Genomic DNA, 25,450 nt, shown 5'->3' on the forward strand with positions numbered 1-25,450 from the left:
CACTGCAACACTCTCTGATATACCCCACACCCGTCACTGTAACACTCTGATATACCCCACACCCCTCACTGTAACACACTCTGATATACCCCACACCCCTCACTGTAACACTCTCTGATATACCCCACACCCCTCACTGTAACACTCTCTGATATACCCCACACCCCTCACTGTAGCACTCTCTGATATACCCCACACCCCTCATTGTAACACTCTCTGATATACCCCACACCGTAACACTCTCTGATATACCCCACACTCCTCACTGTAACACTCTGATATACCCCACACCCCTCACTGTAAGTCTCTCTGATATACCCCACACTCCTCACTGTAACACTCTCTGATATACCCCACACCCCTCACTGTAACACTCTGATATACTCCACACCCCTCACTGTAACACTCTGATATACCCCACACCCCTCACTGTAAGTCTCTCTGATATACCCCACACCCCTCACTGTAAGTCTCTCTGATATACCCCACACTCCTCACTGTAACACTCTCTGATATACCCCACACCCCTCACTGTAACACTCTGATATACTCCACACTCCTCACTGTAACACTCTGATATACCCCACACCCCTCACTGTAACACTCTGATATACCCCACACCCCTCACTGTATCACTCTGATATACTCCACACCCCTCACTGTAATACTCTCTGATATACCCCACACCCCTCACTGTAACACTCTCTGATACACCCCACACCCCTCACTGTAACACTCTCTGATATACCCCACACCCCTCACTGTAACACTCTCTGATATACCCCACACCCCTCACTGTAACACTCTCTGATACCTCACACTCCTCACTGTAACACTCTCTGATATACCCCACACTCCTCACTGTAACACTCTGATATTCCCCACACCCCTCACTGTAAGTCTCTCTGATATACCCCACACTCCTCACTGTAACACTCTCTGATATACCCCACACCCCTCACTGTAACACTCTGATATACTCCACACCCCTCACTGTTACACTCTGATATACCCCACACCCCTCACTGTAACACTCTGATATACCCCACACCCCTCACTGTAACACCCTCTGATATACTCCACACCCCTCACTGCAACACTCTGATATACCCCACACCCCTCACTGTAACACTGTGATATCCCCCACACCCCTCACTGTAACACTCTCTGATATACCCCACACACCTCACTGTAACGCTCTCTGATATACCCCACACCCCTCACTGTAACACTCTCTGATATACCCCACACCCCTCACTGTAACACTCTCTGATATACTCCACACCCCTCACTGTAACACTCTCTGATATACCCCACACCCCTCACTGCAACACTCTCTGATATACCCCACACCCCTCACTGTAACACTCTGATATACCCTACACCCCTCACTGTAACACACTCTGATATACCCCACACCCCACACTGTAACACTCTCTGATATACCCCACACCCCTGACTGTAACACTCTCTGATATCCCCCACACCCCTCACTGTAACACTCTCTGATATACCCCACACTCCTCACTGTAACACTCTGATATACCCCACACCCCTCACTGTAAGTCTCTCTGATATACCCCACACTCCTCACTGTAACACTCTCTGATATACCCCACACCCCTCACTGTAACGCTCTGATATACTCCACACCCCTCACTGTAACACTCTGATATACTCCACACCCCTCACTGTAAGTCTCTCTGATATACCCCACACCCCTCACTGTAAAACTCTGATATACTCCACACCCCTCACTGTAACACTCTGATATACCCCACACCCCTCACTGTAACACTCTGATATACCCCACACCCCTCACTGTATCACTCTGATATACTCCACACCCCTCACTGTAATACTCTCTGATATACCCCACACCCCTCACTGTAACACTCTCTGATATACCCCACACCCCTCACTGTAACACTCTGATATACTATACACCCCTCACTGTAACACTCTGATTTACCCCACACCCCTCACTGTAACACCCTCTGATATACTCCACACCCCTCACTGTAACACTCTCTGATATACCCCACACCCCTCACTGTAACACTGTGATATCCCCCACACCCCTCACTGTAACACTCTCTGATATACCCCACACCCCTCACTGTAACACTCTGATATACCCCACACCCCTCACTGTAACACACTCTGATATACCCCACACCCCTCACTGTAACACTCTCTGATATACCCCACACCCCTCACTGTAACACTCTCTGATATACCCCACATCCCTCACTGTAACACTCTCTGATATACCTCACACACCTCACTGTAACACTCTCTGATATACCCCACACCCCTCACTGTAACACTCTCTGATATACCCCACACACCTCTCTGTAACACTCTCTGATATACCCCACAGCCCTCACTGTAACACTCTCTGATATACCCCACACATCTCACTGTAACACTCTCTGATATACCCCACACCCCTCACTGTAACACTCTCTGATAAACCCCACACCCCTCACTGTAACACTCTCTGATATACCCCACACACCTCACTGTAACACTCTCTGATATACCCCACACCCCTCACTGTAACACTCTGATATACCCCACACATCTCACTGTAACACTCTCTGATATACCCCACACCCCTCACTGTAACACTCTCTGATATACCCCACACACCTCACAGTAACACTCTCTGATATACCCCACACCCCTCACTGTAACACTCTCTGATATACCCCACACACCTCACTGTAACACTCTCTGATATACCCCACAGCCCTCACTGTAACACTCTCTGATATACCCCACACATCTCACTGTAACACTCTCTGATATACCCCACACCCCTCACTGTAACACTCTCTGATAAACCCCACACCCCTCACTGTAACACTCTCTGATATACCCCACACACCTCACTGTAACACTCTCTGATATACCCCACACCCCTCACTGTAACACTCTGATATACCCCACACCCCTCACTGTAACACTCTGATATACCCCACACCCCTCACTGTAACACTCTGATATACCCCACACCCCTCACTGTAACACTCTGATATACCCCACACCCCTCACTGTAACTCTCTGATATACCCCACAGCCCTCACTGTAACACTCTCTGATATACCCCACACATCTCACTGTAACACTCTCTGATATACCCCACACCCCTCACTGTAACACTCTCTGATAAACCCCACACCCCTCACTGTAACACTCTCTGATATACCCCACAGCCCTCACTGTAACACTCTGATATACCCCACACCCCTCACTGTAACACTCTCTGATATACCCCACACCCCTCACTGTAACACCCACTGATATACCCCACACCCCTCACTGTAACCCTCTCTGATATACCCCACACCCCTCACTGTAACACTCTCTGATATACCCCACACCCCTCACTGTAACTCTCTCTGATATACCCCACACCTCGCACTGTAACTCTCTCTGATATACCCCACACCTCGCACTGTAACACCCTCTGATATAGTCCACACCCCTCACTGTAACCCTCTCTGATATACCCCACACCCCTCACTGTAACACTCTCTGATATACTCCACACCCCTCACTGTAACACTCTCTGATATACCCCACACCCCTCACTGTAACACTCTGATATACCCCACACCCCTCACTGTAACACTCTCTGATATACCCCACACCCCTCACTGTAACACTCTGATATACCCCACACCCCTCACTGTAACACTCTCTGATATACCTCACACCCCTCACTGTAACACTCTCTGATATACCCCACACCCCTCACTGTAACACTCTGATATACCCCACACCCCTCACTGTAACACTCTCTGATATACCCCACAGCCCTCACTGTAACACTCTGATATACCCCACACCCCTCACTGTAACACTCTCTGATATACCCCACACCCCTCACTGTAACATTCTGATATACCCCTCACCCCTCACTGTAACACTCTCTGATATACCCCACACCCCTCACTGTAACACTCTGATATACCCCACACCCCTCACTGTAACACTCTCTGATATACCCCACACCCCTCACTGTAACACTCTGATATACCCCACACCCCTCACTGTAACACTCTCTGATATACCCCACACCCCTCACTATAACACTCTCTGATATACTCCACACCCCTCACTGTAACACACTGATATACCCCACACCCCTCACTGTAACACTCTCTGATATACCCCACACCCCTCACTGTAACACTCTGATATACCCCACACCTCTCACTGTAACACACTGATATACCCCAGACCCCTCACTGTAACACTCTCTGATATACCCCACACCCCTCACTGTAACACTCTCTGATATACCCCACACCCCTCACTGTAACACTCTCTGATATACCCCACACCCCTCACTGAAACACTCTGATGTCCCCCGTTCACTCTCCGCCGCCACCCTCCCGTTCGATTGTCCCAATGTTATTCCCCCTTGATCCCACCTTTTCCATGGTGTCATATTCCATTTTGAATGACCAGAGCTGTAGTCTCGCCTGTACCTCACTTATGGAGGCCAGTGTGAGGAGGAACTGTTCTGCCGAGCCCAGGGAAAGGTGTGGGCCCGCTTGCTGGGCATCCCGGATTTTCTTTAGCTCCTCCTCCGTGGGGACCATGGTCAGCAGCCTCTGTGGACAGGGGGAAGAGGTTCATTGAATGTCTTACAGCATTTCCTTCACCCAAGTGCTCAACCTGCATTCAGCTCAAATCCTCCCCGTAACACACACAATGACACACAAATGACATACACACACACACAAACTGACACACAAACACAATCCCAAAGGGACAGACAGACAAACTGACACACACGTGCAACTGGTGCATTTTTACAGTAACTTCATTGCAGTGTTAATATAAGCCTACTTGTGACAATAATACAGATTATATAAATTATAAACAAACATAAACTGGCTCACAAACATAAACTGACTCACACTAACACAGAATGGTACACGTGCAAACTGACACACACAAACACAAACAAACTCAAACTGACGCACATAAACACAAACTGGCACACAAACACAAACTGGCACACACAAACACAAACTGGCACACACAAACACAAACTGGCACACACAAATACAAACTGGCACACACAAATACAAGCTGATACACAAACACAAACTGGCATAGACACAAATACAAGCTGATACACAAACACAAACTGGCATACACACAAACACAAACTGGCACGTGCATGCAAACTGACACACACACAAACACAAACTGAGAAACATAATCCCAAACTGACACACTCAGACTGATGTGTGCAAACTGACACACACATGCGTAAACTTACCCAAGCAAACTGACACGCACATGCAAACTGTCACACTGAAACTGACACACATGCACAAATTGACACACGCAAACTCACACACACGCAAATTGACCCACACGCAAACACAAACTTGTAGACCCTAATACAAACTGAGATACGGTAACACAAACTGACACACACACACACAAACACAAGCTGACACATATTAACATAAAGGGACTCACAAACACAAACTGGCACATACACAAATACAAGCTGATACACAAATTGACACATGCACGCAAACTGACACACAAAGGCAAACTAACACACACACACCAGTAAAGCCAAACATACATACACGCACTCACACATGCACAAAGTCAAATTGACACACGCTAACATGCATTAGGAGCCCCTGTACACACTCAAGCTGACACACAAACACACACACTCATGCAAACTAATGCTCACTCACAGACGCCGAAGCTCACAGACACAAGTGCATGCACCGAAGTACACACGGTGACAGACCGATATCTATGCAAACCCCCCCACCCACACACACACACACACACGCACACGCACTCTAAGAGCTCTCCAGGCCGATAACCCTCCTCTGCCCCCATGCGGCACACTCACGGTCTCACCTCGATAGCCTCCCTCTCCAGGACGCACTGGTCGAAGCTGAGGAGCGCAGCCCGTACGATGTGAGGGGCCGGCAGGGCAGCAAGGCCGATGTTGATGAGGTTGCTCCTCTTCAGCTCCAAGACGGTCAACTCCTGCTTGCGCCTGATGCTCTGCTTCTTAAGAGTCAGAAAGGACAAGACCGAGCTCAGTCACATGGGTCGAGGTGAGGCAGGGACCGTGTCCTCGCGACACCACCCCGAGGTGCAGAGAGCGCAAGTTCGAACCCCGACCTTCCAGCCCTGGTTTGGGGCGGGAGAGGGGTTAAAATCCAAACCCAGACTTCCCCAACCTGAGAGGGCAGGGCACCCGCCTGGGGTGTAATGTCTCGTCTGATGGAGGAGGAGATCACGGAGGAGCAGGAGAGGGTCCCACTGGGCCCCCTCCGGCCTGTTCCACCGCCATTCCATAAGATCGCGGCTGATCGGATCGTGGGCCTCAACTCCACTTTGCCGCCTGTGTGTCTCTCTCTCTCCCCCATCCCGATAACCCCCGACTCCCTCGCCGATCGGAACCCCCTCTGACTCGGGCCTTGAATATATTCAGTGACCCGCAGCCTCCGCTGCTTCTCTGGGGAAGAGGATTCCACAGACTGACCTCCCTCTGAGGGAAGAAATTCCTCCTCATGCCCGACCTCAATGGGAGACCCCCAATTTTTAAACCGTGCCCCCTCTCCCCCCCTGCCCAGTTCTAGATCCCCCCCACGAGGGGGAAACATCCTCTCAGCATCCACCCTGTCAAACCCCCGCTCAGAATCTGATCCGTTTCAATAAGATCTCCTCTGGTTCTTTCTAAACTCCCAATAGCTCCAGGCCCCGATCGGCTCAACCTTTCCCCATCGGACAAAACCCCCTTCATCCCAGGAATCAGCCTCCCTGAACGGACTCCGATGAAATTCCTCCTCATCTAGAATTTCCCCTCTCGGAGGGGGGTGAATGTGTGGGATTCTTTCCCGCAGGGAGCTGCAGAGGCTGGGCCGTTAAGTATGTTCAAGGCCGAGACGGACAGATTTTTAATCCGTGAGGGAATCGAGGGTTTATGGGGATAAGGCGGGAATGTGGAGTTGAGGATTATCACATCGGATCAGTCACAACCTAAAATGAAATGGCATGAAAATCGCTTATTGTCACAAGTAGGCTTCAAATGAAGTTACTGTGAAAAGCCCCTAGTTGCCACATTCCGGCGCCTGTTCGGGGAGGCGGTTACGGGAATTGAACTGTTCTGCTGGCCCTCCTTGGTCTGCTTTCAAAGCCAGCTCTTTAGCCCTGTGCTAAACCAGCCCCTCATTGAATGAACTATCTGAATGAACCAAATGGCCTACTTTTGCTCCCATGTCTTGAGGCCTTATCTCTCTTAAATGGGAGGCCCCTTATTTTCAAACTGTGCCCCATTGTTCTGGTCCCCCTCCCCCCAACCCCCCACCCTGACAAGAGGAGAGGAAAGCTGCTCAGGGAGCTCACCTACCTTGAAGAGCTGGAGGCCGCTGGTCTTGCATTCGAACAGCTGTCGCAGCCTGGCGGTGTCGAGGGGCACAGGCTCCAGGTTGGCCCAGATGGTGCCCGGCCCGAAGCGGCTGTACCGGGGCAGGGCCGGCAGCTCCCGGAGGCCATTCCAGAACAGCTTGACCGTCTTGACTGGGCCCGCCTCGGCCTGGCGAGGTAGGCCGAGGTGGGAGGCGGGGCCAGTCGTGGGCGGCGGGGGCGGGGGCGGGGGCGGGGGTCCCCCGCCGAGGGCACGGCCCAGAGGCGGAGGGAGAGGAGGCGAGCCCGGGGATCCTGGGCTGGGAGCGGGCCCGGTTCCCACGGCGACGCACTCCTCTTCCTCCTCCTCCTCCTCCTCCCAGAGGTCAGAGAAGTCCATGGTGCGGAGCCGCAGCTCCTTGACATTCCTGAGGAGGGCTTCCCACATCTGGTCCAGGTCCTTCCTCAAGCCGGGGCTGGGGGGGGGCTCCGGATGGTCGGCCCCGGGCTCCGGCCCGTTGCCGGGCGTGCTGATGCTCGCCGGGGTCTCGGTCTTCATCACTGACAGGGAGGCAATGGCAGAGTCGGGGGTGGGTGGATTTGGCGATGGGGTACGCAGAGAGAGGGAGGGGAGCTAGGACTATGTCAAGTCGGGTAGGTTGGGGAGAGGCAGCGGTCAGATCTGCAATGGAGGATGGAGAGTCAGCATCTGAGAGTCCCTCACTCGAATCTCCGTCTCTCTTGCTCTCTGTCGAAAGAGTGTTGACGTCTCTCAAGTCACGATCTCTTCGCCAACTGATGAAATCTCTCTCTCCTCCTCCTCCTACCCTTTCCCTCCCTTCTCCCTACCCAATCTCCCTTTTTTTGTGGCTTTGGCAGCCTCCCCAGACAGACTGGGCAAGGTTTCCTGTTACTGATAAGCCAGGCCCTGGCTCCAGGCGAGAGCGCGGGGCACGTACGGAGATCCATGATGCCGAGAGGTCCCCGACTCTCTTTCTCTCTCTCTCTCTCTTCACACTCTCTTTCTGCTTCCCCTCTTCCATCCGACCTGCGCACAGTCTTTGCCGACAGGTCAGAGGTCTTTCATTGGGAAGACAATCAGAGACAGGAAGAGAGGAAGAAAGATGGAGACTAAAAGAGAGAGACAGAGAGAGAGAGAGAGAGAGACTGCCAGAGAGAGAATGACAGAGAAAGAGAGACTGAGAAAGAGGGACAGAGAGAGAGAGAGAGAGACTGCCAGAGAGAGAATGACAGAGAAAGAGAGACTGAGAAAGAGGGACAGAGAGAGAGAGAGAGAGACTGCCAGAGAGAGAATGACAGAGAGAGACTGAGAAAGAGAGACAGAGAGAGAGAGAGACTGCCAGAGAGAGAATGACAAAGCGACTGAGAAAGAGGGAGAGAGAGGGGTTGGCACGGTGGCACTGTGGTTAGCACTGCTGCCTCACAGCACCAGGGACCGGGGTGATGCACTATCAATTACGACGAGACGAGAGTAGAGAGTGATCGAGGCTTTATTACACAGAGATGTGTGGCCTCCTGCAGCCGCTGCCGAAATGGCTGCTGCTCGTGAGCACACACATTTATACTCCACCTACTGGGCGGAGCCAGCAGGCAGGGATCTACCCCCATACCTGTAGTACAGGGGCCTTACCGTAATACCCTCGTATGCAGTATATACAATACAACAGTGGTGACTACCACACGTGGTTCAATTCCCGGCTTGGGTCACTGTCTGTGCGGAGTCTGCACGTTCTCCCCGTGTCTGCGTGGGTTTCCTCCGGGTGCTCCGGTTTCCTCCCACAGCCCAAAGACGTGCAGGTTAGGTGGATGGGCCGTGATAAATTGCCCCTTAGTGTCCAAAGGGTTAGGTGGCAGGGATAGGGTGGGGGCATGGGCCTAGGTAGGCCGCTCTATCCAAGGGCCGGCGCAGACTCATTGGGCCGAATGACCACCTTCTGCACTGGATTCTATGAGAGAGAGAGAGAGACGGAGAGAATGAGAGAGAAAGGGAGACTGAGCAAAAGATAGAGAGAGAGAGATAGCGAACGAGGGGATTGGAGATATAGAGAGGGTGAGGGCAGAGTGGGCTGGAGAGAGAGATGAAGGTTTGGAGAGAGAGAGAGGAGAGTGGGATGAGGGAGACGGGGAATGGGGTTTGAGGGAAGACATAATATGCACCCATGCACATCATGAGGTAAAAGCAGGCAGTGACAGACACCCAGGTGAGCCAATCAACATACAGAACAGAACACAACCAATCACAAGTCAGAACAGCAGAGGGGGGCTTCCAACTATAAAACACACGAGGCATCAGCACTCCGCCTCTTTCCACTGGTGACAGCTGTAGTGACAGTCAGGGTGTACAAATCAGTCAGCACCTTCTACACGTGGCTCAGAGCTAGCCTGGTCTAGATAGTTAATGTTAGTTTACTTCGAGTAGTAGAGAGTCAACCCACAGGCAGCTGTGTGCTTCGCTACTGGAGTTCAATAAACCTTATTGAACCAACGCCTACGTTTGGTGTCTGCTCCATCGTTTAACTGCATCGTGTTGCAGTCCGTGTTACCCCAGGGTGAATAACAGGACAGGGGAGTTAGAGAGACAGTGAGCATGGGGAGAGAGGATTGGAGAGGTCGAGAGGGAAAGTGAGGGAGAAAGAGAGTTGGGGGAGGGAGAGAGAGAGAGAGAGAGGAGATAGAGAAGGAGAGAAGGAGATGGATGTTTGGGGAGACCGGGAGAGAGAGAGAGGGGAGCGATAAAGAGAAAAAAGTGCGGTTGGGGAGACAAGATTGGAGAGACACAGAGAGAGAGATGGATGGGGATGGAGGGATACAGAAGGAGAGCAAGAAGAGTAGTTGGAGTGACAGAGAGTGGGGAGAAGGAGGGAAAGGTAATCTGGGAGCAAGAGGGTGTGGGAATGCAGGCAAATTCCAGGATGGGAATGTATCAGAACCAGCATGTTGGCTCAGGATATCAATCTAATCTTCAGGCTATCTCTGTCACTCCATCACCTCCCTATCTCCCTTTTAATCACTCCTTCCCACCATTCTTGTCCAAACCATTCTGAGATTTGCACCTCCAACATGTCTTCATTGAATCCCAGAGAACTGCAGAATCCCTACAATGCAGAAGGAGGCCATTCGGCCCATTGAGTGTGCACTATCCCTGCAAAAGAGTACTCTACCCCAGGTCCAATCCCCTACCCCATCGCTGCAACCCCGCAACCCCACCTAATCTTTGGACTCTAAAGGGAGAGAGAGAGAGAAAGAGAGAGGGAGTGGGAGGGATGGAGAGAGAGTGGACAAGAAAGATAGGGGATGTCGTGTTGGGTGTTCCGATACACAAACAAACCAACATGGTTGTAAATGGTACAACTCTGTTTTATTATTCTGTATAATAACAACTGTTACCTTCTGGCTGTGGTTCGTACTTCACCAGTTAACCTGTGGACCCAGCCCTAGCACTATCTTAGTGAGGCACTCAGCACATGGTGTATGTCTGAGTGGCACGCAGTGAGCTCTGTGCCCTGAGCTGTCTCCTGCTGGGATGAGCGGGAACTGTGGTGTTCCCCATTTTATAGTGCATGTGCTCTCACTGGTGATTGGCTGTGATGTTGTGTGTGTGTGTTGATTGGTCCAACTACCTGTCCATCAGTGTGTGTGTGTGATTGTATCATGATATGTTAATATGGATATCATGACAGGGGAGTGAGTGGGTGAGAGAGATAGAGATAGAGGAAGGAAAATGAGTGGGTGAGAGAGAGAGAGAGAGAGCGAGAGGGAGAAGGAGAGTGAGTGGGTGTGAGAGAGAGAGATAGAGGAAGAAAAGTGAGTGGTTGAGAGAGAGAGAGCGAGAGGGAGAAGGAGAGTGAGTGGGTGTGAGAGAGAGAGATAGAGGAAGAAAAGTGAGTGGGTGAGAGAGAGAGAGCAATAGGGAGAAGGAGAGTGAATGGGTGAAAGAGAGCGATAGAGGGAAGGAGAATGAGTGGGTGTGAGAGAGAGAGATAGAGGGATGGAGAATGAATGGGTGGGAGAGAGAGCGATAGAGAGAAAGAGAATGAGTGGGTGAGAGAGAGCGATAGAGAGAAAGAAAGCGAGTGGGTGAGAGAGTGATAGAGGGAAGGAAAGCATTGGGGTGAGAGGGAGAGCAAGAGGGAAGGAGAGTTAGTCAGTGAGAGAGGGAAGGAGAGCGGCTGATGAGAGAGAGAGCGATAGAGAGAAGAAGAGTAGGTGGGTGAAGGAGCGAAAGAGGGAAGGAGAGTTAGTCATTGAAAGGGAGAGCGACAGAGGGAAGGAGATTGAATGGGTGAGTGAGAGAGAGCGATAGAGGGACGGAGACGAGCGATAGAGAGAAGGAGAGTGAGTTGGTGAGAGAGCGATGGAGAGAAGGAGAGTGAGTTGGTGAGAGAGCGATGGAGAGAAGGAGAGTGAGTTGGTGAGAGAGCGATGGAGAGAAGGAGAGTGAGTTGGTGAGAGAGCGATGGAGAGAAGGAGAGTGAGTTGGTGAGAGAGCGATGGAGAGAAGGAGAGTGAGTTGGTGAGAGAGCGATGGAGAGAAGGAGAGTGAGTTGGTGACAGGGAGAGCAACAGGCAGCACGGTGGCCTAGTGGTTAGCACAGCTGCCTCACGGCGCCGAGGTCCCAGGTTCGATCCCGGCTCTGGGTCGCTGTCCGTGTGGAGTTTGCACATTCTCCCCGTGTTTGCGTGGGTTTCGCCCCCACAACCCAAAGATGTGCAGGGTAAGTGGATTGGCCACGCTAAATTGCCCCTTAAATTGGAAAAAGTAATTGCGTACTCTAAAATTTAAAAAAACAAGAAAGGGAGAGTGACAGAGGGAAGGAGAATGAATGGGTGAGAGAGAGAGAGCGATAGAGAGAAAGAGTGAGTGGGTGAGAGAGCGATGGAAAGTGAGTCAATGAGAGAGAACAATTGAGAGGAGAGTGAGTGGGTGAGAGTGAGAGTGAGTTGGTGAAAGGGAGAGTGACTGAGAGAAGGTGAGTGAGTGGATGAGAGAGCACGATAGAAAGAAGGAGAGTTAGTCGGTGAAAGAGAGAGCGATAGAGGGAAGAAGAATGAGTGGATGAGCGAGAGAGAGAGTGATAGAGAGGAGAGGAAGTGGGTGAGAGAGCGATAGAAGGAAGGAGAGTTAGTCGGTGAGGGAGAGGTCAATGGAGAAAAGAGAGTGAGTGAGAGCGTGACAAAGAGAAGGAGAGTTAGTAGGTGAAAGAGAGAGCGCTAGAGGGAAGGAGAATGAGTGGATGAGAGAGAGAATGATAGAGAGGAGAGTGAGTCGGTGAAAGGGAGAGCGACAGAGGGAAAGTGTGAATGGGTGAGAGAGCGATAGAGAGGAAAGTTAGACAGTGAGAGAGAGAGCAATTGAGGGAAAGAGAGGGAGTGGGTGAGAGAGAGACGGAAGGGATGGAGGGAGAGCGAGTCAGAGCGAGAGAAGGGATTCAGTGTTTTGCAACATTGCTTCTCTCTCTGCCGCTCGCAGTTGGAGAGGGGAAAGGTTATGCACTTGGCAGCGATCTGTTGCTCTGCGCCCTCAATGTGCAATAAAGGATGTAAACAATCCCTGAAGCACACAATAATTACAGTCCATTTACTGTTAATGGCTTCAATTACACTTAATGACATCTCACTGGCTTCAAACCCACCGCCAGGCCCTGTATGCTGAGTCAGGGCTGGCAGACAATAGGGAGAGACGGAGTTAGTCTATCTGACTCTTGCTCCCTCTCTCAATCTCTCTCTCTATCTTTGTCTCTTTGTCCATCTCTCCATTTTTTATTCTTTGTCACTGTTTCATTTTGTCTCTGTCTCTCTCTCTCTCTCCGTGTCTCTAACCCTGCCTCTCTCACTGTACCTCTCCATCTACCTCTCACTGAATCACAGAACGGTCACGGGGCAGAAGGAGGCCATTCGGCCCATTGAGTGAGCACCGTCTTTCCAAATGAGCACCGTGACTTAGTGCCGTTCCCCGTGCCTTTTCCCTGTAACCCCCCCCCCCCCCCCCATTGTTTTGATTCAGATAATCGCCCATTGCCCCCTCGGACGCTCCGATTGAACCTGCCTCCACCACACTTCCAGACAGTGCATTCCAGACCCCGACCACTCGTTGTGTGAAAAGGGTTTTTCTCAAATCACATTCGCCTCTTTTACAAATCGCTTCCGATCTGCGCCCTCTCGTTCTCAATCCTATCACGAAGCCGGAACAGTTTCTCCCCGTCCACGCTATCCAGGCCCCCCCCCCCCCCCTCATGATTTGGAACATCTCTATCAAATCCCCTCTCGGCGTCCTTCTCTCCAAGGAGAACAGTCCCAACCTCTCCAATCGATCCCCATAACTGAAGTTTCCCATCCCCGGAACCATCCTTGTAAACCTCTTCTGCGCTCTCTCTCCAATGTGTTCACATCCTTCCTCTCGTGTGGCCCCCAGAACTGTGCACAATATTCCAGCTGCGGTCTGACTGGTGTCTGGTATCAGTTCAGTATAACCTCCTTGCCCTTGTACTGTGACAATCTTTCTCACTCGCTGTTTATTTTTATTAATTTATTTTTTTGTTGTTGTTGTTGCAATTTTTGAATCTTTATTGAAAGTAGCAAAGTTCCAATACTCAATTACTCCTGCATTTTTTCTACAGACTCTTCCTTGTATTTTCCCTTATCTTTGCCAACTTGGCGAGATTTGGACTTGCGTTCCAGGACAGCGCGGTAGCACAGTGGTTAGCACAATTGCTTCACAGCTCCAGGGTCCCAGGTTCGATTCCCGGCTTGGGTCACTGTCTGTGCGGAGTCTGCACGTCCTCCCCGTGTGTGCGTGGGTTTCCTCCGGGTGCTCCGGTTTCCTCCCACAGTCCAAAGGTGTTCAGGTTAGGTGGATTGGCCGCGATAAATTGCCCTTAGTGTCCAAAATTGCCCTTAGTGTTGGGTGGGGTTATGGGGATCGGGTGGAGGTGTTGACCTTGGGTAGGGTGCTCTTTCCAAGAGCCGGTGCAGACTCGATGGGCCGAATGGCCTCCTTCTGCACTGTAAATTCTATGATAACCTTCTTACGATCCTTGTCCAGCTTTAGCCTGGTGATCACCACCTTGCTGGGGTGAATGCCAACATGAACTGTGGTACCATTGGCTTTGTCACATTGCTCAATGTAGATTACATACTTCTTTCTGTCCACTTGGACAATTTGCTGGCCCTCTGACGTACCTGAACCTCATCATCCTTGCGTATGGGCATTGAGCGAACATTGTAATGCCTCAGCTCCTTAGAGAGTGGAGAGGACATAATTTTCCTGCGGATGTGAGATGGAGCATTGAAGTGCCTCTTGCGGTTCTTCCTCCGGGAAGATGTCACATCGGGATTGAACTTCATATTGGCCCCCTGTTCTAGCTTCAATGGCCACTGGTGAAAAGAGCCTCACTCGCTGTTTATATATATATATATATATCATTATAGAATCCCTACAGCGCAGAAGGAGGCAATTCGGCCCTCTGTGTCCATACTGACCCTCCAAAAGAGCACTCTTCCTAGGCCCACTCCCCCACCCTTTTCCCAATAACCCCTCCTAACCTGTTGGACACTAAGGGCAATTTATCACGGCCAATCCACCTAACCTGCACGTCTTTGGACTGTGGGAGGAAACCGGAGCACCCGGAGGAAACCCACGCACACACGGGGAGAACGTGCAACTCCACACAGCCACCCGAGACCGGAATCAAACCCAGGTCCTTGGCGCTGTGAGGCAGCAGTGCTAACCACTGTGCCACCTATATATGTATATATCTCTCCATCTGTCCATGTCCTTGTGGCTAAGTGACTGACTAGGGGGGCGGGGGGGGGGGGGGGGTCTGAAAGTAGGACCCCCTCACTCCTCACCCGTAAACAGCCAGAACATTTTGTCTCTCATCAGCTTAGCCCGCCCAGAATGCCTGCAGAGTACGTGCCTCTCTGCAGCAGACAGCTAAGTAGTCTCTCTTTGAAGGCGAGTCGCTCATCTCCGGCCTTGTTAATCACTGTCATTAGAGACCCGACTTCTTCCCTTCCCAATCACGGAATCATTCTTTCCTGCGTTTCCTGGCATGTCCCTCGGCGCGTACTCCCACCGGGACGAGGACAGATACACCCCCCAGTCCTCTTCCATTCCATCTCGAGACGTGGCAAACCTACAAATTGATGCTGGGTCCCGTGAAACTCTTTGCAAGGGCAGCACGGTGGCTCGGTGGTTGGCACTGCTGCCTCACAGCTCCAGGATCCCAGGTTCGATTCCCGGCTTGGGTCACTGTCTGTGCGGAGTCTGCACGTCCTCCCCGTGTGTGCGTGGGTTTCCTCCGGGTGCTCCGGTTTCCTCCCACAGTCCAAAGATGTGCAGGTTAGGTGGATTGGCCGTGATAAATCACCCTTAATGTTCAAGGATGTGCAGGTTAGATGGCGCTACAGGGATAGTGCGGGGTGGTGGACATGCGTAGGGTGCTCTTTCAAAGGGTCTTGTGGTGAACGTATTGTACCAACCATTCACCACTGTATCACATTGTATCACGCTGTGGCCCATGTGGGCTCCACCTATGGACCATTGTACGATATTACACGGAATGTATCATGTTGGTGCCCTTGTGGGCTCCGCCCCCTTGAGGGGAGGTATAAAGAGCAGCAGCCCTGTAGGCAGCTCTCACTAGCAGAGCAGTCGCAGGCAGGCACTGTTCTAGTCGATTAAAGCCACAGTTCACTTCCACTCTCTGTCTTGCGTGAATTAATGGTCGTATCAGATCAGTTTGGACTTGACGGGCCCAATGTGCTCCTTCTGCACGGGAGGGATTCGATGATTCAATGAAACGAGGCACAGAGTACGAAGGCAAGGAGGTAACGCTGTTTTGCCCTCAGCCAGTTTGGGACACAGTATTTTGGGAAGGCCCAGGAAAGGACAGAGAGGGACTGGAATAGTCACAGGGACTGTGCAATAACTTTGTCGCACCAGCTAGGTGAGACAACAAACGTTTATTTCCAACACACTGGGCAGGGTTCTCCGCTCTCATATAGAATCCCTACAGTGCAGAAGGAGGCCATTCGGCCCAACCAGTCTGCACCGACCCTCTGAAAGAGCGCTCCACCCGTGCCCACTCCCCCCATCCACCCCGCCCAATCCCCGTATCCCAACCTGCACATCCGTGGACACTAAGGGGCAACTTTAGCATGGTCGATCCATCTAACCTGCACGGCAGCACAGTGGCTAGCACTGTTGCTTCACAGCGCCAGGCTCCCGGGTCCGATTCCCCGCTGGGTCACTGTCTGTGCGGAGTCTGCACGTCCTCCCCGTGTGTGCGTGGGTTTCCTCCGGGTGCTCCGGTTTCCTCCCACAGTCCAAAGACGTGCAGGTTAGGTGGATTGGCCATGATAAATTGCCCTTAGTGTCTGAAAAATGTTAAATGGGGGTTACTGGGTTACGGGGGTAGGGTAGATACGTGGGCTTCAGAAGGGTGCACTTTGTGAGGGCTGGTGCAGACTCGAGGGGCCGAATGGCCTCCTTCTGCACTGTAAATTCTATGATTCTGTGATATATTTGGAGAGCTGGTGGATAGGAGGAGGTCAGACACAAGTGGCAGGAAGAGTTGGGGGCGGGGGTGGAGTAGGCCAGGGTGTGGGGGGTGTCACAATATCCACTCATGTATATAATGAGATGCAGACAGGCAGTGATTGACACACAGGATGACCAGTAAGCACACAGCACAGTGCAGCCAATCACCAGACAGGACACCACCACTATAAAGCCAGAGGGCACTAGGTTTCCCGCTCTCTCGGGACCCAGCCACTGAGACAGTCAGAGTCCACGAGCTAGCACAGTGCGAACACCATGCGGTAGCTAGTAAGTCTGGTCAGGCTAGTACAAGATCTCCAGTCAGTTCAGTATAGTGTCGACCCACAGCTAAATATGTATATCAGTTCTATCGTTGAATAAAACAGTGTTGGATCTTCTCCAAGGGTTGAGGGGGTTTTGGAAGGGGTTTTGAGATGTCATGTCCAAAATTCTGAGCATCGGGTGGCTCCGCGCCCGGAGGTGGCGACATTCGGAGTGTCGGAAGATCCGGGAGCTCAGGTGGGAAGAGAGGCCGGTGTCTCGGCCTTTGCCTCCCTGATAGCCCGGAGTCGGACTTTGTTGAGTTGGCGGGACTCGGAGCCGACAAAGGCGAGGGTACCGGTGAGCTAGCTGCCACAATCTCTGGACCTGGAAAACTTTAAGTTCGCCATAGGTGGAGTGGAAAAGGGGCTCACCCTCAGGAGGAAGCCTCTTATCGATTTCTTTAAAGTGAATTGAGGCATTTTGCTTCGTTTGGGGGGGGTCTCTCTCCCCCATAAACAGCAGTTGAAGTCAGACCAGTTGTTAATTTTAAATCCGAGCTAGATAGATTTTTGTTCATCAAAGATATTAAGGGCCATGGGCCATGGCCAAAGGAAGGTATATGGGGTTAGGTCACAGGTCAGTCATGATCTCATTGAATGGCGGAACAGGCTCGAGGGGCTGAATGGCCTACTCCTGTTCCTATTTGGCAGACTGCGGTCGTTTTCCTTAGAACAGAGGAGGCTCAGGAGACTTGATTCAATCGTACGGAATTATGACAGGATAGACAGGGGAGATTGGTTTCCCCTAGTGGAGGGGGCCAGCTGCCAAGGGAGGGGAGGGGTGGGGGTGTCATGTGAGAGCACCTTTAAGAAATGGATCTTTATAAATGGGTGTGTATGTAAATATCTGTAGTGAGGGTACTTTTAAGAAATGGGTGTTTACTACTGCAGTGATGTCAGAGAGTGGGTGGAGCTGGGCTGTCTGTCAGCTTTTTACTTTCGTTTTAGGCTGTTTGCTGCAGGGTGTGTTTTAGTTTTGTTTTCAGTGTTGGAGCTGAAGCCAGACAGAGCAGGTGTACTGTTGATCTCTCTGCCATGAAAAGACTGTCTCTTGATCATTTGGTGAATTCAGAATTATAAATGTTCTCAGTAGTGAATGTAAACCTAATGTGCTTCTGTTAAAAGGTGTTTCTTCTGGATGTTGTTTGGGAAGTTATTAAGGATACTTAGTGTTGTATTCTTTGGGGTTGTATTTGAATTGACGGTTGCTAAGATGTTCACTGTATGTTTTAAAAAGGTTAACTTGAGTTCATAGAATAAACATTGTTTTGCTTTAAAGAATACTTTTCCATTTCTGCTGTACCACACCTGTAGAGTGGGCCGTGTGCTCCCCATACCACAATCTAGTAAAAGTTGTGGGTCAGGTGAACTCCATGATACACTTTGGGGTTCTCCAAACCCTGGCCCATAACAGGGGACACAGATTTTAGGTGATTGGTATTAGATGGAATACAGGGGATAATAGAAAACACCTTCTTCGCCCAGGGGCTGGTGGGTGACCGACATTCCCTGCCCGGATTGGGTCGTTGAGGCAGAGACATTCGGCTCACGGGACGGGTACCTTGAACCACACCCCGAAGTGCTGGAACCTGCCGGAATACAGTGCGGGGTGCTGGTAGGTGGGGCTAGAATGGGCGGCTAGTGCTTCTTTTCCATCCCGCGCAGACAAGGATGGTCTTTCTATGCCATACCGTTTCTACAGCAAGGAAGGTTGAGCAGGGGTTAATGTCCTGAATGAATTTCATCCCGAAAGTAAGGTGAGACTGTTTTGAATGTTGGGAGCCAGAGGGACGCGAGCCGGAGGCAAAACGGCAAAAGGTACTGGAGCCGATGTGAGAAAACCTTTGCTATTCCCAACGCGGCCAGTAGTTCAAATCCGGAATCACCAAATTCCTGCAGGAGGAGGTTGCCGTTTGGCCCGTCGAACGCAGACCGGCTCCCCGGCTGAGCAACTCACTTAGGCCCGACTTTTTCTGACGGTGGGGGCTCGGCCTACTCTGACAGGCCCGCTGCCAATTTACACTCTCACCCGCGCTGACCGGCAGCAGGCAGGACCTCCACCCATCACCGGGGGAACCGGGGGAGGAGAGCGCAGCGAGGCACAGGGTGGGCTTGGCGGTGTGCGTGAGTGCGGCAGGCACCGCAGGCCTCTGTTCCGACAGGCTTGTGCCTCACAGGCAGCGTGCAGAAAAAAATGGCCGACTGTTAATTTCAATAACGTCATCGACACCCCCGCCAAGTGAACATCCAAATGGCTACGGCGACTGAGTGAAGTGTGCACCCTCAGGAGGCAATCAACCTGGTGGTGTTGGGTGGCTGTGGTGAAAAGCTCGAAGTGGGCCGATGTACGCGTGCCAGGGAACAGTCGGAGGGAAGAGGGGATAATCCAGGATGGTTGACAACAAGCTTAGGCATTCGGAACCAGGGGATTGGTCAATAGAGATGGTTAACCGGATGATAACAGTCAGAGAGACTGGGTATTACAGTCAGAGAGACTGGGGACTACAGTCAGAGAGACAGGGGAATACAGTCAGAGAGACTGGGGAATAGTCTCAGAGACTGGGGACTACAGTCAGAGTGATTGGGGACTACAGTCAGAGAGACTGCGGACTACAGTCAGAGAGACTGGGGAATACAGTCAGAGAGACTGGGGAATAGTCTCAGAGACTGGGGACTATAGTCAGAGAGACTGGGGACTACAGTCAGAGTGATTGGGGACTACAGTCAGAGAGACTGGGGACTACAGTCAGAGAGACTGGGGACTACAGTCAGAGAGACTGGGGAATACAGTCAGAGAGACTGGGGAATAGTCTCAGAGACTGGGGACTATAGTCAGAGAGACTGGGGACTACAGTCAGAGTGATTGGGGACTACAGTCAGAGAGACTGGGGACTACAGTCAGAGAGACTGGGGACTACAGTCAGAGAGACTGGGGAATACAGTCAGAGAGACTGGGGAATAGTCTCAGAGACTGGGGACTATAGTCAGAGAGACTGGGGACTACAGTCAGAGTGATTGGGGACTACAGTCAGAGAGACTGGGGACTACAGTCAGAGAGACTGGGGACTACAGTCAGAGAGACTGGGGACTACAGTCAGAGTGATTGGGGACTACAGTCAGAGTGATTGGGGACTACAGTCAGAGAGACTGGGGACTACAGTCAGAGAGACTGGGGACTACAGTCAGAGAGACTGGGGAATACAGTCAGAGAGACTGGGGAATAGTCTCAGAGACTGGGGACTATAGTCAGAGAGACTGGGGACTACAGTCAGGGTGATTGGGGACTACAGTCAGAGAGACTGGGGACTACAGTCAGAGAGACAGGGGAATACAGTCAGAGAGACTGGGGAATAGTCTCAGAGACTGGGGACTACAGTCAGAGAGACTGGGGACTACAGTCAGAGTGATTGGGGACTACAGTCAGAGTGATTGGGGACTACAGTCAGAGAGACTGTGGACTACAGTCAGAGTGATTGGGGACTACAGTCAGAGAGACTGGGGACTACAGTCAGAGAGACTGGGGACTACAGTCAGAGAAACTGAGGACTACAGTCAGAGAGACTGGGGACTACAGTCAGAGAGACGGGGAATACAGTCAGAGAGACTGGGGAATACAGTCAGAGAGACTGGGGACTACAGTCAGAGTGACTGGGGACTACAGTCAGAGTGACTGGGGACTACAGCCAGAGAGACTGGGGACTACAGTCAGAGAGACTGGGGACTACAGTCAGAGAGACTGGGGACTACATTCAGAGAGACTGGGGACTAGTCAGAGAGACTGGGGAATACAGTCAGAGAGACTGAGGACTACAGTCAGAGAGACTGGGGATGACAGTCAGAGAGACTGGGGACGACAGTCAGAGAGACTGGGTATTACAGTCAGAGAGACTGGGGACTACAGTCAGAGAGACAGGGGAATACAGTCAGAGTGATTGGGGACTACAGTCAGAGAGACTGGGGACTACAGTCAGAGTGATTGGGGACTACAGTCAGAGAGACTGGGGACTACAGTCAGAGAGACTGGGGAATACAGTCAGAGAGACTGGGGAATACAGTCAGAGAGACTGGGGAATAGTCTCAGAGACTGGGGACTATAGTCAGAGAGACTGGGGACTACAGTCAGAGTGATTGGGGACTACAGTCAGAGAGACTGGGGACTACAGTCAGAGAGACGGGACTACAGTCAGAGAGAATGGGGAATACAGTCAGAGAGACTGGGGAATAGTCTCAGAGACTGGGGACTATAGTCAGAGAGACTGGGGACTACAGTCAGAGTGATTGGGGACTACAGTCAGAGAGACTGGGGACTACAGTCAGAGAGACAGGGGAATGCAGTCAGAGAGACTGGGGAATAGTCTCAGAGACTGGGGACTACAGTCAGAGAGACTGGGGACTACAGTCAGAGTGATTGGGGACTACAGTCAGAGAGACTGTGGACTACAGTCAGAGTGATTGGGGACTACAGTCAGAGAGACTGGGGACTACAGTCAGAGAGACTGGGGACTACAGTCAGAGAGACTGGGGACTACAGTCAGAGAGACTGGGGACTACAGTCAGCGTGACTGGGGACTACAGTCAGAGAGACTGGGGACTACAGTCAGAGAGACTGGGGACTACAGTCAGAGAGACTGGGGACTACATTCAGAGAGACTGGGGAATACAGTCAGAGAGACAGTGGAATACAGTCAGAGAGACTGGGGAATACAGTCAGCGAGACTGGGGAATACAGTCAGAGAGACTGGGGAATACAGTCAATGAGATTGAGGAATACAGTCAGAGAGACAGCGGAATATAGTCAGAGAGACTGGCGAATACAGTCAGAGAGACTGGGGAATAGTCAGAGAGACTGGGGAATACAGTCAGAGAGACTGGCGAATACAGTCAGAGAGACTGGGGAATACAGTCAGATAGACTTTAGAATACAGCCAGAGAGACTGGCGAATACAGTCAGAGAGACTGTCAAATACAGTCAGAGATACTGGGGAATACAGTCAGATAGATGGGAGAATACAATCACAGAGACTGGAGAATACAGTCACAGAGACTGGGGACGACAGTCAGAGAGACTGGCTAATATAGTCAGAGAGACTGGGGAATACAGTCAGAGAGCCTGGGGAACACAATCAGAGAGACTGGGGAATAGAGTAAGAGAGACTGGGGAATACAGTCAGAGAGACAGGGGAACACAATCAGAGAGACTGGGGAATAGAGTAAGAGAGACAGGGGAATACAGTCAGAGAGACTGTGGAATACAGTCAGAGAGACTGGGGAATACAGTCAGAGAGACTGGTGAATACAGTCAGAGAGACTGGGGAATACAGCCAGGGAGATTGAGGAATACAGTCAGAGAGACACGGGAATACAGTCAGAGAGACTGTGGAATACAGTCAGAGAGTCTGGGGAATACAGTCAGGGAGATTGAGGAATACAGTCAGAGAGACAGGGGAATAGTCAGAGAGACTGGGGAATACAGTCACAGAGACTGGGGAATACAGTCAGGGAGATTGAGGAATACAGTCAGAGAGACAGGGGAATACAGTCAGAGAGACTGGCGAATACAGTCAGAGAGACTGGGGAATAGTCAGAGAGACTGGGAATACAGTCAGAGAGACTGGCGAATACAGTCAGAGAGACTGGGGAATACAGTCAGAGAGACTGGGGAATACAGTCAGATAGACTGTAGAATACAGTCAGAGAGACTGGCGAATACAGTCAGAGAGACTGGGGAATAGTCAGAGAGACTGGGAATAGTCAGAGAGACTGGGGAATACAGTCAGAGAGACTGGGGAATACAGTCAGAGAGACTGGGGAATACAGTCAGGGAGATTGAGGAATACAGTCAGAGAGACACGGGAATACAGTCAGAGAGACTGTGGAATACAGTCAGAGAGACTGGGGAATACAGTCAGGGAGATTGAGGAATACAGTCAGAGAGACAGGGGAATAGTCAGAGAGACTGGGGAATACAGTCAGAGAGACTGGGGAATACAGTCAGAGAGACTGGGGAATACAGTCAGAGAGACGGGGAATACAGTCAGAGGGACTGAGGAATACAGTCAGAGAGACTGGATGATACAGTCAGGGAGATTGAGGAATACAGTCAGAGAGACAGGGGAATACAGTCAGAGAGACTGTGGAATACAGTCAGAGAGACTGGGGAATACAGTCAGAGAGACTGGTGAATACAGTCAGAGAGACTGGGGAATACAGTCAGGGAGATTGAGGAATACAGTCAGAGAGACACGGGAATACAGTCAGAGAGACTGTGGAATACAGTCAGAGAGACTGGGGAATACAGTCAGGGAGATTGAGGAATACAGTCAGAGAGACAGGGGAATAGTCAGAGAGACTGGGGAATACAGTCAGAGAGACTGGGGAATACAGTCAGAGAGACTGGGGAATACAGTCAGGGAGATTGAGGAATACAGTCAGAGAGACAGGGGAATACAGTCAGAGAGACTGGCGAATACAGTCAGAGAGACTGGGGAATAGTCAGAGAGACTGGGGAATAGTCAGAGAGACTGGGGAATACAGTCAGAGAGACTGGCGAATACAGTCAGAGAGACTGGGGAATACAGTCAGATAGACTGTAGGATACAGTCAGAGAGACTGGGGCGTTTGAACGTTCTCCCCGTGTCTGCGTGGGTTTCCTCCGGGTCTCCGGTTTCCTCTCACCTTCCAAACTTGTGCTGGGTAGGTGGATTGGCCATGATAAATTGCCCCTTAGCGTCCAAACGTTAGGTGAGGTTACGGGGATAGGGCGGGGGATTGATCCTAGGTTAGGGTGCTCTTTCGGAGGGTCAATGCTGACCCGATGGGCCCAATGGCCTCCTTCTGCACTGTAGGGATTCTGCGTGGTCTCACCAATGATGCCCTGTATAACTAGTCAAGAATCTAGAATTTGGATGCGCAGTTTAAAATGAGGGGAAGGGGGGTCTCCCATTGGAGTCGGGGATGAGGAGGAATTTCTTCTCTCAGAGGGAGGTCAGTCTGTGGAATCGACTCCCCCAGAGAAGCAGTGGAGTCTGCGGGCCACCGAACATGTTCAAGGCCCGGATTGGACTGGGATCCGCAGTCAGAAAGCCCGGGTAGCACAGCGCGAATTGCCCGTACTTCGCTGCGTGTTTCCACTGCTGTCACCTGGGGGCTGGTTTAGCACGGGGATAAATCACTGGCTTCGAAAGCAGGCCAAGAGCACGGTTCAATTCCCGTACCGGCCTCCCCGAACAGGCGCCGGAATGTGGCGACTAGGGGCTTTTGACAGTAACTTCATTCGGAGCCCGCTTGTGACAATAAGCCATTTTCATTTCATTTCATTCCATCTGGCCCGCTGCAATGTCACAGCGGCAGTTCAGGAGCGCAGCAAGTCGCATCACAAGTCTGACCGATGTTCACCCATCCACCCCCCCCACCCCCCACCACGTCCATCACAGCCGGCCGATTGGTAGTCGGAGTGCTCCATGGCTTGTTCCGCCCCAATGACCTATCCCGGAGAATGCGAGCTCCCACAGGTTCCCCGCTCTGTCCTGGGCTCAGGGATCAAGGCTGTGTACGGTGGTCTCAGAGCGCCACCCACCGAGAGACCAGGAGGGATTGTTTCGGAATAAAGGACAGACTTCTATTTCCAAGCAGAGGTGTCCGCCTCGTGATGTCCCGGACCACTTTCACGACCGACAAAGCACGTAGCTTTCTTCCTGGGGGGGGTGAGGGGGGGTTATATATGGGAAGAATTTTACATCCCCTCACGGGATGGGTTTGTAGGCCGCTGTGGGGAAGGACAATATGAACATTAACATTTCTCAGACGGCCTTCCCATCACGCCGCTCCTCCTCTTATCCGCGCCCCCCCCGCCCCCCCCCCCCACGCCCCCCCCCGCCCCCCCCCCCCCCACGCCCCCCCCCCGCCCCCCCCCCCCCCCATCCAATTTTAGGTTTGGAGTGACGAGGTCTGTCGACCAGGCCACCCACCCGCTCCCCCCCCCCCCCCCCCCCCCCCCGGCCCTTGCCATTTACTGACCACTTCAGAGCGGTTTCTGGCCTAGCCTAGCCTTAGGTTGGTGGGGGGGGGGGATGCCAAAAGTGACCCGTGTTCAGGCCTCAGTCAGGACGGGTGGGGATAGCACATCCCTCAACAGCCACCAACACGCCATAAA

General features: G+C 51.8%; 1 protein-coding gene and 1 pseudogene across 1 annotated transcript in view; both read right to left on the reverse strand.

Annotated features, from left to right (window-relative positions):
* LOC140405759 (FH1/FH2 domain-containing protein 3) overlaps positions 1-7,972 on the reverse strand; it is an 89,367-nt gene extending 81,395 nt beyond the window's left edge. The window contains exons 1-3 of the mRNA XM_072494194.1: positions 7,418-7,972; positions 5,917-6,072; positions 4,446-4,628 (exon numbers count right to left, since the gene is read on the reverse strand). Coding sequence (XP_072350295.1) covers positions 4,446-4,628; positions 5,917-6,072; positions 7,418-7,972 — 894 coding nt within the window. The remainder of the gene's footprint in view (positions 1-4,445; positions 4,629-5,916; positions 6,073-7,417) is intronic.
* Positions 7,973-13,663: 5,691 nt separating this feature from the next.
* Positions 13,664-14,815, reverse strand: LOC140405760 (large ribosomal subunit protein uL24-like; annotated as a pseudogene).
* Between the last annotated feature and the right edge of the window lie 10,635 nt (positions 14,816-25,450).

This window comes from Scyliorhinus torazame, unplaced genomic scaffold, assembly GCF_047496885.1.
Source record: "Scyliorhinus torazame isolate Kashiwa2021f unplaced genomic scaffold, sScyTor2.1 scaffold_201, whole genome shotgun sequence".
In the NCBI taxonomy this organism is placed as follows: domain Eukaryota; kingdom Metazoa; phylum Chordata; class Chondrichthyes; order Carcharhiniformes; family Scyliorhinidae; genus Scyliorhinus; species Scyliorhinus torazame.